General features: G+C 42.9%; 1 protein-coding gene across 3 annotated transcripts in view; it reads right to left on the reverse strand.

The window, feature by feature from the left end:
• Positions 1–17,935, reverse strand: part of AIG1 (androgen induced 1) — a 127,478-nt gene that overhangs the window by 7,892 nt on the left and 101,651 nt on the right. For all 3 annotated transcript variants that reach the window (XM_040599547.1, XM_040599549.1, XM_040599548.1), the window contains one exon: positions 5,581–5,696. In XM_040599547.1, coding sequence (XP_040455481.1) covers positions 5,581–5,696 — 116 coding nt within the window. The remainder of the gene's footprint in view (positions 1–5,580; positions 5,697–17,935) is intronic.

The raw sequence follows: 17,935 nt of genomic DNA on the forward strand, positions 1-17,935 counted from the left end.
ACGAGGTATATAAACCACCAAGACTGAAGGATCCAATCATCTGCTTTTTGATATAGGTTTTGGAAGAAAACTTAGAGGCTGGTTACTCCAAAATGGCCTGCTAAATCTTCTCCTGAAGCATCTGACATTGGCTACACCTACAGCCTGGATACATGACTGCTCTGACCTACTATGGCAGTTCCTTTCTGGTTACTTCTTCCAGCAGCAAATCCTTTCCCACATCTTCTGTGCTGTTCATGTTTCCAGTGACTGGCAGAAAGGAAGGCTGAATCTTTGCTCCCAAACAAATCCTAGGCCAGTTCCCATTGCGTTACTCTTTACCAAACAACAGAACGTGGGTATTTGCTGTGCTTTTATTTCATGATCTACCCTAGCATCACTCTTTTTGTTTTCCACAAAAGGTGAGAACTTTACCCAGAACTATTAAATTGTGGAATGTCTCCCAAAGGAGATGACAGGCTTATAGCAGCTGAGTCATTCAAAACTTGAATGAACACATCATTTGTGGTTATAGAGTAGGGACCAACCTTGTGCTTTCAGAGGCAGGAGCACAATGACCCACACTAAATCTGTTCTACTTTTGGTTTCTAATACTGACTGATGTGAGCCACATTTCATAAATCTTTATGATTGTTCTCCCCTGCCCCACAAACATAGGACAACTTGTTCTGCATCTGATCAGAATTACTAAGATCTCAGCCACATTAAGATTCTGGGCTTCTTATGACACCAGCCAGCCAGGCCTAAGTCACCTACACTATGAATGTACATTCTTTAGAAATTTTAAAGACCTGAAAATAACTTCAATAAACAGACATCAGTTAGGAAAAACCAGCAATCACCCCCTCTTGACCCAGTTTCTTATACTGGATTCTTCTCCATTGAGCTGGCTGATGCTGGACAGTACGTGGGTCATAGGACTGTGCTACTGGTATGGAGTAGTTATGCCTTCAGAAGAAGACAAGTCCTGGAAAACTGCAGCTGCAAATAATGTCACATGCAAAACATACCCAGCATGACTGTGGTCATCCTCTGAGATGAAAAAAACTTGAGCAAAAATTTGTGTTTATGTACAGGTAGCTAGAAAGACGAAAACTCCACAGATTCATGATTTGCTGCAAGGCGTTGTCATCTTTGCAAGTGATCTATTTCGATAAATAATATTTCATTTTAAATTTAGTGATAGTTGCTATGCCTTCTTGAGCTATATTTTAAGGAGCTGCATAAGCAAGTGAGAATGTATTATCCATGCATGTCATCTGTGATTGTACTGTTGCTTTGACTGAAACATTTGAGGATGTGGAGGTGGAGGGGAGCCAGAATGTAACAGTCCATAATGGCTATGTCAGACCTAACAGGCTGAGGATCCAGGCAGCCTTCTCTTGCTGAAAGCACTTCTGCTCTCCCACCCTCCTTCTGGGTCAGGTACAGGGGACGCTAATCTTCTCTTGGCCTATTTCTGCTGCTTCTACTTCTTCCTACTCTTTCCTGTTCTGAGTAGCTCTGGCTGCAACTCTTTTCTCCTCCTCTGCATTGTCTCATCTATCACCCACCTCTCCATCAGCCTTCCACTCCGATTTCAAAGCCTGTCTCTCTCTCCCCCTCCCAGTCGTTCCTACTGATTTGCATGATTTCTGCTTTCAAGCTGCTGACCTGTGAGCTGCACATCTCCTCACCCATTTCTCTTCGAACCCATGGTTCATCTCTTTTACTTGCCTTAAGGACTTTTCCCTTGTTTTTATTCCAACCACTGATTCCTCTGTTCTCTATCGAACTTCTGTCCCCAGTGATCACTTCCAAATGCATTCATGACACCCCCCACATACAGACCCTCAGCACACCCTAGCACAGCTGTGCTGTGTCTCTCTGGCTCCATCGGCACCAGCAACCTCAGAAATCCTTCTGGTTTCTCAGTCTTGCCCTTCTTTATCAATATGGCTGCCAATTCCCACCAAGTTTCACGCCCTGCCTCTCCACCCCTCTCTTCTCAATGTCAAGGTTTGTCCTAGCAGTTATCCCTTATCCCTTTGCCAGCATCCACTCCTTCTGATCTTCCTCTCCTTCTATAGAGAATTGCTAGTGGAAATCCTACGGCAAGGCTGACAGCATCCATCTCAAATGCATTCCAAATTCTCAGTGGACATTCCTTTCTTAAATTCATTCAAGAAGAATTCAGCAAATTACCCTGCCTAAACGCCTCCCTCAGCAAATCTACAGAACTCTCCTAAAGTCACCTCAGGAGAAACTTTATTTTGAAATGAAAGCTTAAAGGTGCCTAAGCTCTTTAATTAGATTTATCAAAGAATGAAAGAATGAAGCAAGTCCAAGCTTGGCACATGTGGAGGCAGCTCCTAGTGGATTTGAGATAGCAGCAAGAGAGCAGCATCAAGTCTTTTGCTCCCAAACACGTAGCCCAGCATGGCTAGAACAGTGGAGTCAGGTTCTTAGGGTCTGGTTTTTTGGCATCCTCAAGCACTCTAATGCAGAGGGAACAAGAAAACCAACTAAAATAAACGTATTTGTCTCAGTTTATTTTAGGGACCTATTAGACTCCGATATTACTTACCATGAGGTCATTCTTATTACAGGGAGCAACACATTTCTGGCTCTTTTCTGTTCCTTGACAACCAACTCCATACACCCATTGGCAGTATTTTCTAGTAGTACTGGCAAGCTCTTGGGCTTTCTTAGCACTGTCTAGATTTAACAATTCAATACAACTTGTGACCTTTTCAAGCCATACTAAATAAAACTAACTGGCCTTCCCCATCTTAGCCCATGGCCTTGATCCTGAAAGTCCATGTATGGTCTGCAACAGGCAATGCAAATCTGCGAATGCTCTGCCTGAGCACAGTTCCTTAAGAGCAAGGGAGAGCTCCCCCTCACAGAGAGCACATGAGCTAAGTGTGCCTACTCAAATGCTCTCTGACTGAAGGGAGAGAATGCGAAAAAAAAAAAAAAAAGTTTTACTCTTCAGGAAAGGAAGTTTCTCAGATAACGTCTCTGAATAATGCTCAGGGGCTATCAAGTTTTTCAGCTATGTTCTTCCAACTTCAGCAATTCTATCAGAATTGTTTGCCTGTTTTCTCTTTTATAACAGAAGCTCTCCTCTACGTGGAGTTGAAAAAAATGCATTAACAGAATCAAACCTAATCAATATCTTCCTGTATGCTCCTTTACAGTACAAAGTGAGATGCGATACATAAATCATGTAGCACGGGTTGAAGGTTTCAGCTCAGGTGGAGAGAGAGTTCAAAATACAAGGGCAAAACACAGAGAACATCTGATTAGCAACTGTCTCCACTTTATACTGAGAGAGGTGCAGTGAAAACACTTCTGGTGAGGAAAAAACGCTGTAGGAGAAGGACAAATTCTGAAGCAGCAGATCCCTAACTTCTTAGCAAAAAACCATAAACCAAGAACTGAGCCCCAGCAGGGGACCCATGGACAACCAAAGGTACAAAGGAAGGAAATTCCACCAGGCTATATGTAACTAGGTCATTTGCAGGTCTCATTTTGATGCACTGTGCTACCCTTGAGGTGTCTAAATGGTACACCAAGGGCAGTAAATTGGACATAAGTAATTCGAAACCCACTGAGTGATTAAGGTCTTTACTTCAATGTGGTCACTTAGCAGCAGGAAGATAGTGGACTTCATCTATGAAAGGCAGGCATGCTCCGAGTGAGAAGGATGAGAAAACGCTCACTTTTCATACTTTCTGATAGATTTTTCCAGCCTGTGAACTTGAGATACACTGTACTGATAACTTCAATAACACTTGCAGGCTGAAGACATGCAGAACTTGCAGATGATGGCACAGTGTAGCTTGTGTCTGCCTCCAGTCTTCCACAAAGGCCTTCTTTCACAGAAGTAGCCAGAGAAATGGGCTACAAGTGCAAAATTTAGCAAGATGACCTTTAGGCTGAACAAACAAATGTCTCAGACCATCTTTAGAGAAATCACAACTTGGAAGAAGGTGACTCCACTTGAGATTAGCCCAATCCAGTTTGGAAATAATGTACATGCAGACAAAACCAATAAATCAGCGAAGGGAGATGATCACAGGCTGTAATTGAGTACCTGCTTAGTAGTTAATTTCTTAATACAGAATATTCTTCCCCTGCTTCACTTGTCCTACAATTTCCTTTTACCTTGCACTTGCAGCTGTAGGATGCAGATGCACTGTAGTAGGCAGGATCACGCCATAGGAGTATTACACTGATACTGTAACAGATTCTTAAAACATCTCATCTTATTTCACTTGCAGAACTGGACTGTTTCAATTTGCTGTTCCTATTGAATACTAATGCATCTGTCTACTCAGATCATTTTGAGAAAAGAAGGATTTGCCATAGGAGGTCAGATCACAGGTACAGTAACTCTGCCAGCCCGTCTCCAGGTACCCTTCAGAGGAAGGTTGTGAAGTATCACAGTTACGTATTATTATATATGGGGTAAAAAAAACCCCAAACTACTTTCTCCTGAAGGAATCACTACGTGCCTTTTTGCATGAGGCTGTCCTTATGTTACAATTACAAATATTACTCCTTTTTAAGAAGAATATGTATGTTTATAAAAAGCAAATGGCAGAATGTGACTGTTGTCCTGGGACAAAACATCCCACTTCAGCTGGATTACTAGCATTTTATGATCACTCAGTGTGCGTGGCTGTGTATGAGTAATGGCCTCTGTTTCATTGGACCGAAGGGGTAAGCTGCATTGTTGAAGCAGTACGACAGTACTGCCTTGAGCCTGTGTGCCTCTCATTAGTTTCATCTCACTTGACTGGTGGAAAAAGCAGTATTATCCAAAATTTTGGAAAATACCCCCTTAGCTGAGGGAAGGGTGTTGTGAGGTGAGAAGAAATCATATGAGAAGTGAACATGTCGTCATAAAATGTTTGCAGAAAGGATAAAGGATAGATGGTATCAAAGAAGCATTGTAAATAAAAGGTTTCATGAAAAATAAAACGCTAGAATGACCAAAGTAAATTAATTCTGTCCCTTAAGTCAGGTGTTTGAATAGAAACTGCCCAAAGACTTAATTTAATGTTGTATAGGAAAGGTTATTTCTGTTTTAGTTTAATTTTTCACAAACATTTGCATTTTTTAAAACAAACTTCAGAGTGTTTGGATTACTGGCTTATTCTGTAATCAATTTTACAGAAAGAATTTATGAAGTAGTAAAGAAGAAAATATTCTATCTTTTCTGTTGCCACTTAAATAGTGATACAGGAAATCATTTGCCTATTCTCAACTTTATTTGATAGAACAAAAACCCTAAGCAATAAAACTAAGGTCCAAGAAAAACATTTAGCTTAAAAAAAGCTTGAAAAATGTACCCTTGGAAAGACCACTGCTTACATGGGATTGTTCAACAAATTCCTGTTGTGTGAGGTTTGGCATATACTTTCTAAAAATACAAGCATCTGGGGAAACCAGACAAAGCCCAGGTCTTGGACCAAACGAGGCATGCAGCGTGAATCTGTTAGCGATTATATCCATAATGAAATATGTGCCCAAATTTAGCAGTACAAAACCCCCAATACGATATGAAAACACAGTGTGTATAGTCCTTACCATAAAATATAGCCAACAGCGAAGGTGCACACTGCAGCCAGTCCACAGCTCCTGCTGGGATACTGATGATGTGTTGTTCTCATCTCGATTAATACAAAGGGCAAAACTGTTGTATGCTGAAAAAAACAAAACAACAGGGGGAAACCAGGTGATACAAATGATTCTCACTGCATTTCCATGCTAGATCTACAATAAGAATCTTCGTCACAAAAACCTGAAGACAATTTCTTGTGGGTTAGAAAGACAAGGTAAAATGACTCTACATAAAGTTGATCAATAACCCAAACAATATCATAGCTATAACGTCCAATTGTTTGAGAGAGCAGAGGAAAACTGAGTGCGCAGAACGTGCTTTTCCTTTCGTCCAGGAATCCAAAGCAGATAGTCAGTGAGTGAAAATGGGATGTGGCATGAGGGTCCCAGTCCCAGTCTGGCCTTGCAGTTTGCCACATCACCTTGGTCATTTTGACCAGTCAAGTTAGGAGGCAATGCATCTGATTTTCAGAGACTCTAAGCACAAACAATGCCAAATGAATGAATATAAATGGAGGTGTTTAATGCTTCTGAGAATTAGGTTTAAATGTATCTCAATCTAGGGACTTGAAAATAGGGGACATATTTCCAAATGATAGCCTCAATACCTCTGTTCCTCCGTCTGTAAGACAGGAGCAATTATCTTCTTCAGAAAGGTGTTGTGAATCTTAATTTCCTAGTTGCTGTGCAAAATGGTTTTAGATTCCCAAATGAAACATATGAAAGCCAAAGCTGTAAAAACCATTTTCAGCCACTTGTCTTTATTTAGCTGTGAAACTCCTTATTTTGTCATTTTCCCATACACATTCCTACACTGCCCCTTCTGAGAAGGTCTGTTCATCCAATTAATGTCAGCAGCATGAAAAATTGCAACTAGCCTGCCCCCAACACTTGATGTCTAGATTTCAGAGTGCTGGCAGGCATGAAATATACATAAGTGAAAAACAAATGTGCTGGAAAATAAACCCCATCATTTCTGGATACCCAGCTCACCTAGGACGAGCATTACTGGTGACTCCAGAAACATACTCTGCCTTGCCACCATGGGGCCAAGTTATCGCTGGTGTCTAAAGGGAATTACTTTGGTTGAGAGCTTGGCTCTGGGGCTTGGCGTGACTGTGAACTCTCCTGCCCAGTCCACAGGGAGTCTGCAGGTGCAAGGATTGCAAGGGTAGCCTAAGCCCTAAACCAGGTTCCATCCTTCCCCAAGCACTTGATCACCAACTGGAAAAGAAGGTTATGGCTTATGCTGGCCAAGCTCTGCCATCAGATGTGCACAATTAGTTCTGGGGGGAGCTAGAAGGCTGGATTTGCAAGTTTGTAATAATTATCCTGTAAACCCACACTGATTTTCACCAATGTGAAGACAGGACAGGCATGGAGTAGAAATACCCTTGCGTGGATAACAGGTCCAAATGAGAGGAAACAAGAGTGGGGTCTGAGCCTTTAAGAACTGTGGAGAAGTAAGAATTGTTTGAATGGGAGATGATAAGATAATGGAAATGCTCTGGCTCAGAGATGTAACATAATTTGAATTGGGTAACTGCTCCGATTTTCAAGGCATTAGTAATTAATGACTAGCATTTGGAGAATGTCAGGTGGATAATACAGCAGTCAGGGGAGCTTTCAATTTCTTCATCTTCTAACAACTTGTTCCACCCCCATCCCTTAAACAGTATAAATCAGCTTCAAGGGAATGCAAAGATGTTTTACATGTGGTCTGCGATGTGAAGTGCCCACTATTAGATGAGAGGTCTATAAACTGTGCAGGACTTTCATAGTCCATTAATAGGGACTGACAGCAAAGCAAGCCCTGGAGATTCACCTGCATGTCTTGCATCTGTATGGAAAAGGTACCTCACTCGGCACAGCCGCCAAAGCAGGGCGGCTGGAGGCTGCCTTCTGCCCTGCCTCCATAAATTCTTCAGAGAAAAAAACAGAAGACAACAAAGACTATTAACTCCAACCCCCACCCCTGATATTCCTTGTACGATGTATTCTTGTGATCCAGTCACTTAATCTTAAATCTTCACTATATGGATGACGGTTACAGAGCTTCTGAGCTCCGCTTCTCAGCTGAAATGTTTACCACTTTAGATACTGCTTGCTGATGCGCTCTTTATTGATGATAACAACTCAACAGCTTGCCAATTAAAAAGTAGTTTAAATAATTTCAGCAATCAACCCTTAATCTAGAGTCTTCTCCTTTCCCTCCTCCCAGTTCCTGTGGTAATATAATAAAATAGATCATTATTTTCCTGAATTCTCCCTTCTGCTCTTTTCTAAAGGTAAGTGGAGGGGTGGGGGGAAGAGGATAATGAGCTGTATCTCTAAAGAGTTTGTGTCCAAAATCCTCTTAAAAGTAAAGTGTAAGGAGAAAATCAGAGGTGTGTATTTTTAATCTTTGCCTGTTACGGCAAATGGCGATGCTGCAATCACTGCAGTTTTACAAATCCAGAGTATGAACTTCGGTTCCAAACGTTCTAGTGAAACTGCCACTCTAAAAAGCTGTTTCAGATGTTTGACCCAAACTACAACCAAGATAAAATTTCCCTTTCCTACACTTCAGCCTCTCCAAGAACCTTAATTTAAAAAAACATGAAAATTTGTAGGCAGGGATACCTTCTGTCAAACAGTGCCAATTAAAACTCTGGAACTAAAAATACCAAATTTTAATCAGATTGGCACCTGGACTGAAGCCCAGTGAAGGTGAGCAGGGGTCAAATGTGCTTGCAGTGGGATCCATCAGGGCTGGGAAAGCTGCAGGTGGCCAGAAATTTCACACCCCTTGACGTGTTTGCCACCTGATTTCTGAATAAACTTGGGCCAATGGGAACCTGAGGCTTAGAGAGAAAATACCATTGATGCCGCCTTGACCTGTTCATTAAAGATCACGCTGTGCCAATCAAAGATGCCTGAGTGGTATCTCTGGGGCTGCTCCCTTTTACTTAACTGGCAGGCAGGAGGAAACACAACATGTCTCACCTTGTTTGTCAAGGTATCTCCAGGGCCTTATTTGACAGAAGACTGAGGAATGAGGAACTTTAAGTAACAAGAGGTTTAAATGGCAAGGATGATTAGCTGCTGTAACAGCTTTCCAGTCACTGTTATTTTGCATCATTTAAAGTCTTTAAGAAAAGAGCAAATTTATAATCAGAGTACAATGACTAGTATCGTACTATCATAGTAGTAAACTATGCTAGCACTAGTAATCAATGCTATATACTTTTATTATGGATTAAGTACTTCTAAGCAAAGCTGCATTTTTACCTGGACGTCTTGTTCTGCTCCCACTGAGACCAGCTACTCCTGTGAGACAGTTCTGCCTGTATGACTGTGCTGACACCAGAGATTTGTGCTGAGCAATACTGTGGGTACGTCAGGGAGCACCATCTCCACCAGCTGGGATGGCACCACTCTGCTTGTGAGCCCCGCGGTGCCCGCAGGCTCAGGGGTAGCCCTCAGCCCTGCCCGGGCAGCAGTGAGGGAGCTAATGAACTCTGTCGTTAGCAGTAGCTCTTAGCTTGGGCTCAGTAACTGCATCTACCTGAAAGAAAACGTACCTCGACAGCTTCTCCTGGTGCGACTGCGGTGCTACCCACCAAGGTGCCCTCCCAGCCACAAATGCCTTTTTCTCTGAAGTGCCAAGGCAGTGACACTCAGACCTATTGTTAACCCCTCCCTGAAGGATCCATCTACCACGACCACCTTGTGAGTTGAAGCATGGCCATAAGCCCCATTACCCAGCCACAGCATCATCCTGCTCAAGACCCCTCCTGCCTTGTCCCTGCCTGTCCCTGCCACTGCCCTTTGCTTTGACAGATCTTTACACTTGCTAGGTCTGCTAGAAGTGCTGGTCTCTGCAGAGCAGCAAGCTGAAATTTCCTCCCCATTTTGTATCCACCACACGGCACTACTTCCCAAGGTCCCATCATCTACAAGTGGGGAAGAAATTTGGCTTGCTAAGTCTTCAACTGCTTGTAATGATGCATGAAAACAGAGAGGAACCGAGGGTGGAATTTGCAGGAAGGTTATCATATGGAGAATTTAATCCAGAAAACACTCTGGAGACTGACTCCAAAGCAACAGCCTTCAAGTGAAGCTGAATTAGTACACACTGCAAAAAAAGCCACCCCAAGGGCTACAGGTGGAGTAACTCCTGGAACCACCGCCACTGCTTCCTGAGAGAAACTCTGCTCATTAGTTACTCTTCAAAAGATACTCTTAAAATACATACCAAGCCCCCTACGTGGTATATATGTGCCTAAAGACATTTGAGACTGGAAAGTCACATTACAAGTAGGCAGTGCATTGTAGTGTTGGCTTAAGAAACTGAGCTTTGATGGAGGACTGTGCTTCCCCATTTTATGTGTGTGCTGCAACAGGTAGCTGGAAAAAAAGATTTTATGCAAATCAGGTACATTAAAAATGAGTTCTGTAATAGTCTTTAGGCAAATTAAGTGTTCATTCTTGAAAGCCTGGTTATATATTTTATCTTCCAACCAGTAAGTGCTGGTTTTTTTAACACTGTTTTTATCAAAACCTTCCTTGGCCTTTTCTCCTCCCCTTACTGTGTTTTAAATGGAATGTTAAAGCTTTTCAAAAGGTGCTAAACAGTACCTTTGACAGCTTTGTGTATCGGTATCTTCTGTCCTTAGCATAAACACGGCAGTGCTTTCTTCCCAAGTCAGTCCTGATCTGCAGAGACTCTCCAAAACTACCTTTACAACAAGGAGTTCAATGTAAAAAAAGCATCTGCTTCCTCAGATACCCAGTCAGTATGCAGAACTTCTGCAGGGTGGTGAAACCATTTGGGGATCGTGTAAGTTGTGATTATAGTTCATTTCAACCAACAGAAGACTGTGACTTGTTACTCAATTTAATCAGACTGAAAACTATAGGGTATGGGATATTTTAGTACAAAGGAAATACCATGGACCTCTGTTGAGAGGGCTTCAGCATGACATTCAGCCCACGCTCTTAAGGGGCAGCGAAAGCCCGGTGATAAGCAAAAGGGCCTCGCAGCTTTGCTGTCACCAGCATTTTAACTGATGGACTGGGAGGGTCCTGTAAGTGCTGGTGCTCCCTGGGAACAAGAAGGCTGCAGGTGGGTCTTCACCCACAGAACTGGTGCAGCCCGGGACCTGGAGGGTTGCATCAGCCACCCAAAGCTGTGTCTGTGACCAAGCCTCTGCCCTGGCAGGGGCAGCTGCTCCAGCATCTGCTGGGGAAAGTGCCCTGCAGCACACTGCCACTGTGCCCTGGGCTGGCACTGGTACAAATGTGATGGAAACCCCCTCACTTGCACCCTGCTGTGCCAACTGCTGCGTCTGCCGGCTGCCTCTGCTTTCTGTCTTTCTCAATTCCTCTATAAAACCTAGTTTCCATCAGCAGGGTGTTACCCTTCACTTTTTTTTTTTTTCCTGAGCTCAAAACCAGATTACATGTTGTTAAACAGCTGCTGCGTATCAGAACGAGTGAAGCAATCTGGCTGCATCTCCTTCTTACCTCTCGGGGGTTTGTGCAGCACCTTGAGATTAAAGGTTTTACAGAAACGACCAGTAAAATGACCTATGCCGGTTCCTCTTGATTTAAAACCACTACTGGTGTATCCACCTTGGAAACCAATAGTAATAGGCCTAAAAATCCCTACAGTTGTAGACAGCACCATTTGTAGAGTAACAGCAGTAATAAAGCTCCACTTTCTGCATGCTCCTAGCAGACTAATGTGGATAACCAGACCAGAAACTAGTAAAACAAGGGGCATGATTATGATTTACTCATCGAGAAACTTCTGAGAAAGGAACAGCTGGCAAGAGAGTATTTATGTGTCATCTGAAGGATGATACCTTCCACCAAGGCAGCCTAATCCATAAAGAGAGCAGCAGGATATCAGAGCTGGGTGCATAATAAATTGGAAACCTTGAGTGAGTCTGAGCCCTTGTGAGACTGAAAGCGCTGGTAGCACTTTTCCTCTTACAAATGAGAAATTATGACTATTAACTGAGACACACTGATGCACAAGATGCACTCCAAGGCAGCCACAGACGGCTCGTTAATTGTTATTGTAGGTTGGAAGGAGGAAGAAGTATTGTATGATCTAAACAAAGACTGATACCCAATAACACCACAAAACAAACACAAGCCAAACACTTTCAATCAGTATAAGAGTGTAGAGTTCTTAGAAAAGAAAATTAACACTTCCTCTTTAAAGTTACCCCCTCTTTTCCTCTTTTCTGCAGATAAACACAGTGGCCTGGCATATCTGACTTAACAGGAGTTGTATCACTTTCTCCATGCACACCTCATGTTGATGGATTCGTTCCCGTTGTTTCTGACACGTGCAGTACATACTATATATTGAAATAGCAGTGTCAACGTGATCTCACTCCTGTGACTGTACTAGTTTCAAGGAGGTTATATATAGGTGTTTATCTATAGAATTTCCACAGTGCCGATCACTGAAGCACTTCAGCACCTCAGATGTGTTACTAAACATACCCTCACAGCAGCCCCGATCTGCAGGGGCAGGATATCCTATCCCCATTTTGCAAGAGGGCAAGATAGACATGGCATGCCTCACTCGAGGTCATGTAGGGTAGCTGTGGAGGAATGAAGGACCACATCATATTCCTCAGTTACGTTCCTGGGTGTCAGCCTAAGATAAGTAAGCACGTATAGAGAAGCAATAAAAATTTGGCATGAAAGCCAATATACTCATTCAAGTTCTGAGACACCTTGGCCTTTTTCAGCATCTCTCAGTTGTTACCTTGATCTGTCCTGGTTCTGCTTTTGAAGGCTTCTTCAAATGCCTCCCTCTGGCTGTCTGCCTGTCTCCCATCTCACCTCCTGCTACTTCAAGCTCCTTCCCACCCTATCAGCCCAAGTTACCCCTCTGTGCCTTCCTGGCCCTGATTCATCAGCTCCCCAGGTGACGCATCTTCACTTCTGACTTGGTCTCTTTCAGTCACCACAGGTCCATATTGAAACATCACCACCATACTGAAGCATCAATATGTTTGGCAGGCACAGATAATGCCTTAACTCGACACATCAAAATCTTGGTCACTTGGACTTGGAACAAGATGATGACAGGGACGAGACAGGACAGGACATGGCACATCTGGTATATAAAAATTCGCAAAAACAGTGCCATGTTGCCAAATGGAACAGCATTGCTACATGATTGATTTTCTTTAACTTTGTATAATTCAATATAACCATTTCAAATGCATGTCATGTATCCAGATATCATTAAACACATGCAAAGTGCAGTGTCACGTAAGTCACCTCTCTCCTTCTGCTGGGATCAGTTAGCTAGTCTTTCTGCTCTTTCCGTGCTGTGCCCAGACTCCCCAGTCAGCTCCTGGCAATACACACTGCACTGCCATCAGGAGACTTTGTTAAAATACAAGGGAATCGACATAGCCCAGGTTCTCTGCACTCAGCCACGGCTGAGCAAATCCTGCAAACCCCAATTTACTTTCAACTTCAAATCCTTATTTCTGCCACTAAATCCTTGGAAAAATCACACCACTAACAGTGTGGAACATACACACGCATACATCCTGTGCAAGGATCACTCGTTAATCACAATATTATGCAAAGTAATTTTTCTACATGTTTTGTTCAACTTATTTGCCTCTTACAAGTTAAAACACTTGCCCTAGAATTTCTTCAACTACTATTTGCAAAAAGTTTTATCTAGGCAAAGAAATATACTCTTGTCTCTTACAATTATCCTTAAAACCAATGTTTATGCACACACACACATACTTAGATGTATCATCGAGATTTAATTTGCATGAATGAATGTTGACTGCTTATGCAGGTCATGCTGAAAAAGTGCTAGTAAAGTCATTGAGCCTCATGTATTCTTAGCACAAAAATCACAAAAAAACCCTTGCAGATGTAATTTAACAATGCTTTAAAATAATTTTACTCCAATGGAAAATAGTATTCCTTCCCTTGAAAAGCCAAATCCTTCCATATCATGAGTCTAACTGCAGAGGCCCCAAAAGGAGAAAATAATGCATATCAATAAATTTTCTAAATCTCTTTGACTTGAAAAGTTTATCTGTACATAAAATGTGCCATGTTAAATTCTAATATCTGGCAGTCTCCCAGGGATAGCACTAAGGCTTTCATAGAAGGATATTTTTGGCTTCATGATAGCCAAAGTATCCTCTTTCTAACCTGAAGACATTGGACCCTCAATCTGTCACTGGTCCAGGGCTGAATATTGCTTGTCCCGGGCTTTGAGCCAGTATAATTTGGGGAAAGAAATTCCACATTTGGGAAAATCAAGAAACCATTATTTGGCAGTTTCTTTTTCAAATGGTGGCTCTTTGACGCTTTTCGGAAATTTAAAATCTTGGAAAAGGTTACTGAGGAGGTGGATTTATTGGGTGTTGTGCATGTGAGGTAGCCAAAGGTCAAACTCTGGCCTACCACATGGTAACTGCAACTATCTGCAACTCGGTTCGAACAATTTATCTCACAGTCATTGTCATTATCTTTGTTTAATTAGTTCTTTATATTACACATGTAAACTCCTCTAATAAATAACTCTAGAGGACGTAACCTCCTAAGCTTTTTGTTTTCATATTACGGAAAGCAGCGGCAGACTAATGCGAGTGTGCTCTCATTACTGCAGCCAGCAATCTGTCTGTAACCAGTTCTGCCTCATGTGCACTGCCCTGCATCTTCCGAAGAGCATGTACTCCACTGTGAGGCAGAGGTGCATGAGGAAGAGCTGCTTGGGTAACGGTGCCCATGCCCCTGGCCAAAGTGCTGCGCTAGCATCAGCTCTGCGTTCCTCCAGCCTGTGCAATGGCACGGGGCCAGGCTGTGCAGCAGCCACTGGACACGGGCAGCTACTGCCGAGCGACCCGATGGCCAGTGATAAGCCATGGCCAGGCACCAAGGCGGCCCCCAGCTCTGCACCCAGCTTTGCTGACAGCACCTGCTGCAGGAAAAAGAAAAGAAGAGGTCTTGCAGTCTGTGCTCAGGATGCAGCAGCCAGGCCAAGGCAGGGTCTAGAGGCACCACACGGTTAGTAAGACCAAGAGTGAGAGCACTCAGTGGGTGTGTAAGGCACCAGCATGTGTTGGGGTGCAGGGACAACAGGGTATGTGGTATGGGTGTAGGCAAGGCAGCAGGCACGAGCTGGGGTCTTGCATTGGTTGCCAGACAGACGGGACAGCACACGTTCCATGACTGGAAAACTTGTTGGCGGGGGGAACACGAGTTTGTGCAGGAAGGCAGGGGAAGAAAGATGGAAGTGCAGCCTTGCTCATGTGTCTCCCAAAGCTGCTTCTCTGCAAAGAAGGCACACAAACAAACAAGCTTGGGGAACGTCCTGAACTAGGGTCTTCTGTCATGAAAACACACTGACATTCCCTACTTGTTTTACATACTTTATTTAGGAGAATCGTTCTGCTTCATATGCAATTAGTTCTAAATGCTATTGTTCATGTTAAAACAATTGTTATTTTGATTGATAGTAAAAGCCTACACACCACTGTAAAGGCAGCAATGTCGGACACAAAGACATTACAAAATCTATAACCTGACCCTTTAAAACCTGACTTGAACCATCAGATTTGACTTATGAGACTAGTTACAATAGTGCTTCATGCAAAAGGCATTAGGTTAATGCTGGATCAGGCAAAGTTGCCAAACACACCCTGGCATAATTAATCAAGAATATTTCAAAAACAGATCGCCTCCAAGAGGTTATTGATTTCCTGTCACGACACGTTTTCCTCATGAGGTGCTACAATGCTATGTATCTTGAGATGTGCTGGCATGTATTTTTCAGTGACTAAGCCTTGATCTATCTTTCTGGATTCCTGCCACTGGTGCACTGACATCTGCAACTACTCATGTTTGACAGCCTCATGCATGAGCTATGTGGCTTCCAACTTGGATGGGATTAGTATAGGAGACTTTCGGAATACTTCAAATGTAATTGAAAGCAGATAACTACAAGGGTCTCAAGAGGGTGGCATACTTTTTACAAATGGAATCACATTAAATCACGTGTATACATGCTTAGACTGAGAAAGATCTCAGTGTTAACCAGTTTAGTATGCAAGAAAGTGTTTGCCCTTGTTCTTAAATACATATGAATCCTGATAACGTCACATCTTTCTAAAATCCAAATAAGCTGCATGGCTAAAGTGTGGTTTAGACAAGCACGAAAAGGTACACATTTGGGGAGAAGGGTGGGAGAAGAGGAATGTATTCAGAGACTGGCAGGTGTTTTGCCTTTCATCCATGCTTGAACTAAGGCATTCACATCTTCTGTGAACCAACCCTGCCAAGTGATGAGAGCTGAAGACAAACTATACATCATGTAACTCATATAGTTATGGTCTCAAGTGTCAGCAAACAAGAAACGATGTTTTCATTTACAGCAAAATTCAATCGCATTCATTACATAGAACACATTTCTATTTACCTGTTTTTCTTGGTAAATATGAACATTGATATCATACAGAAATGTACTTCTGTACATATGTAATGAATACTGTAAAGCAGAGGATGTAAACAAAACTGATGTTAACACTGCTGTAGAGTTTATCTTTCACATTTCCTTCCTATTTTTGACTTCTGAACTCTGCAAACATAAGTAATCTTACTTTAATGCAGATAGTGCACAGCTCAATAAATCTTTTAATGGGAATTGGCCTCCTATTTCCTGCTGTCAAGCACCTGTTTGAGGACTGCTGTGATGGGCAATATATGAGCATCACAAGAGGACAGTGATACTGAATGCATGTGGGATCAAAGGGCTCCAAGGCGATCAGGTTGCAGTGGAGCTGTGATATCCATAGTATTAATGCTATGGGCTTCTCTGGGTTGTCTTGCAGAGTTTGTCCTGATTTTTTCTGTTCAGCTTAACCTTGATATGCCTGTCTCCGCTTCCCTCACTAACAGCTCTGTCCCCAGCCAGGCTGATCTCCTTGAGCTGTCAGTGACCTGCATGGCTTTTCTATTTCAGACGTGAAAAAGGAACAGCTGGAGATGAGATATGATTCTTCTTACCACATGGTAGCATTCTTCCAAGCAAGGAAGGGAGCAGAACTGTTGCATGTGTAAGGTGATGGTTCCTGGGAGGGCAGCAGGTGAGCGGGAGGGCTGCGATAGGATGCGTGGTCTCATGTCTCAGACTCTGGAGAGCCCTGGAGGAAGGAGGACTTCTTACTCTGCCTGGTGTTGCAGGTCCTGTCATGGAATAAGAGTCTCAAGGACTTCTCCTCCAGCTTCCCAGCAATATACTGAGGTCCAAAGTAGTTAATGTGAGGTACCCCTTGGTCTCCTTCCCAGGACCCTGCTGAATGTGGTCTGAGAAGTTTGGTGAGACTTGTATCATAATGCATTTTTCTGGTACTAGAAAATTTATCTGTATTCCCCTATTGTCAAAGGGATTCAAGGCAGAACTTCCTTTGTAGCACCTGCTCATAAAGCTGTACAATCAGTCATCTGTAAAGTTTGCTATGTATCCTTCTGCGCTGGGGGATGGTGCTGGTTTTGGGACTGAGGTCACCCACAGTTGCAAGTCATTCATGAAACTTTTTCTTTAAACATAATAGATATCTTTTTTAACTGTTTGTGGGTGATCAGACACTGAAAGTGGTTGCCCAGAGAGATCGTGGAGTTTCCATCCTTGGTGATATTCAAAACCTGACCAGACACAGTCCTAGGCCATTGGCTCTAGCTGACCCTGCTTGGGCAGGGGGCTTGGAAAAGTGTTGTGGATGGAGCGATGCACTTCACTCTGAACACAGAACTAGCAATGTGTTTATCAATATAAAACAGTGATTTAACAAAGTTTGATAGCAGATGTGACAGTAGTTTAACAAGATTCAATGGCAAGGTATACTTGATAATTTACTGCATAGAGAAGACGGGGTCAGACAAAATTGTCAGGGAGCGCCTCCCATTGAGTCATGAGGTTCAGAAATTGCACCTCATTCTGAAGCTTGCATTCTAAACTACTTCTCAGAGGGGAGATTGGATGTGACTGGAACCAGACTTAGTCCCAGACTTGATCAACTGTTTATGTCTAAAGGATTATATGTGCACGATCAACCTTTTATATCACTTAGCTAAGATTTCAAAGTTTAGCACACCATTAATCACTACTGAGAATCTGGCAGCAAGGAATCTCTCAACCTTGAGGAGTAACCTTGAGGGGTGTCACTACTCAAAGGAGGATCCTGGTGTGCAGCCCGCTGCCACGCAGGAGAGCTCAGCGGGCCCTGGGCTGTCCAACACTTACGGAGTGAAGTAACTGATTTACAGTCATATTATC

Source organism: Falco naumanni, chromosome 6 (assembly GCF_017639655.2).
Source record: "Falco naumanni isolate bFalNau1 chromosome 6, bFalNau1.pat, whole genome shotgun sequence".
Lineage (NCBI taxonomy): Eukaryota > Metazoa > Chordata > Aves > Falconiformes > Falconidae > Falco > Falco naumanni.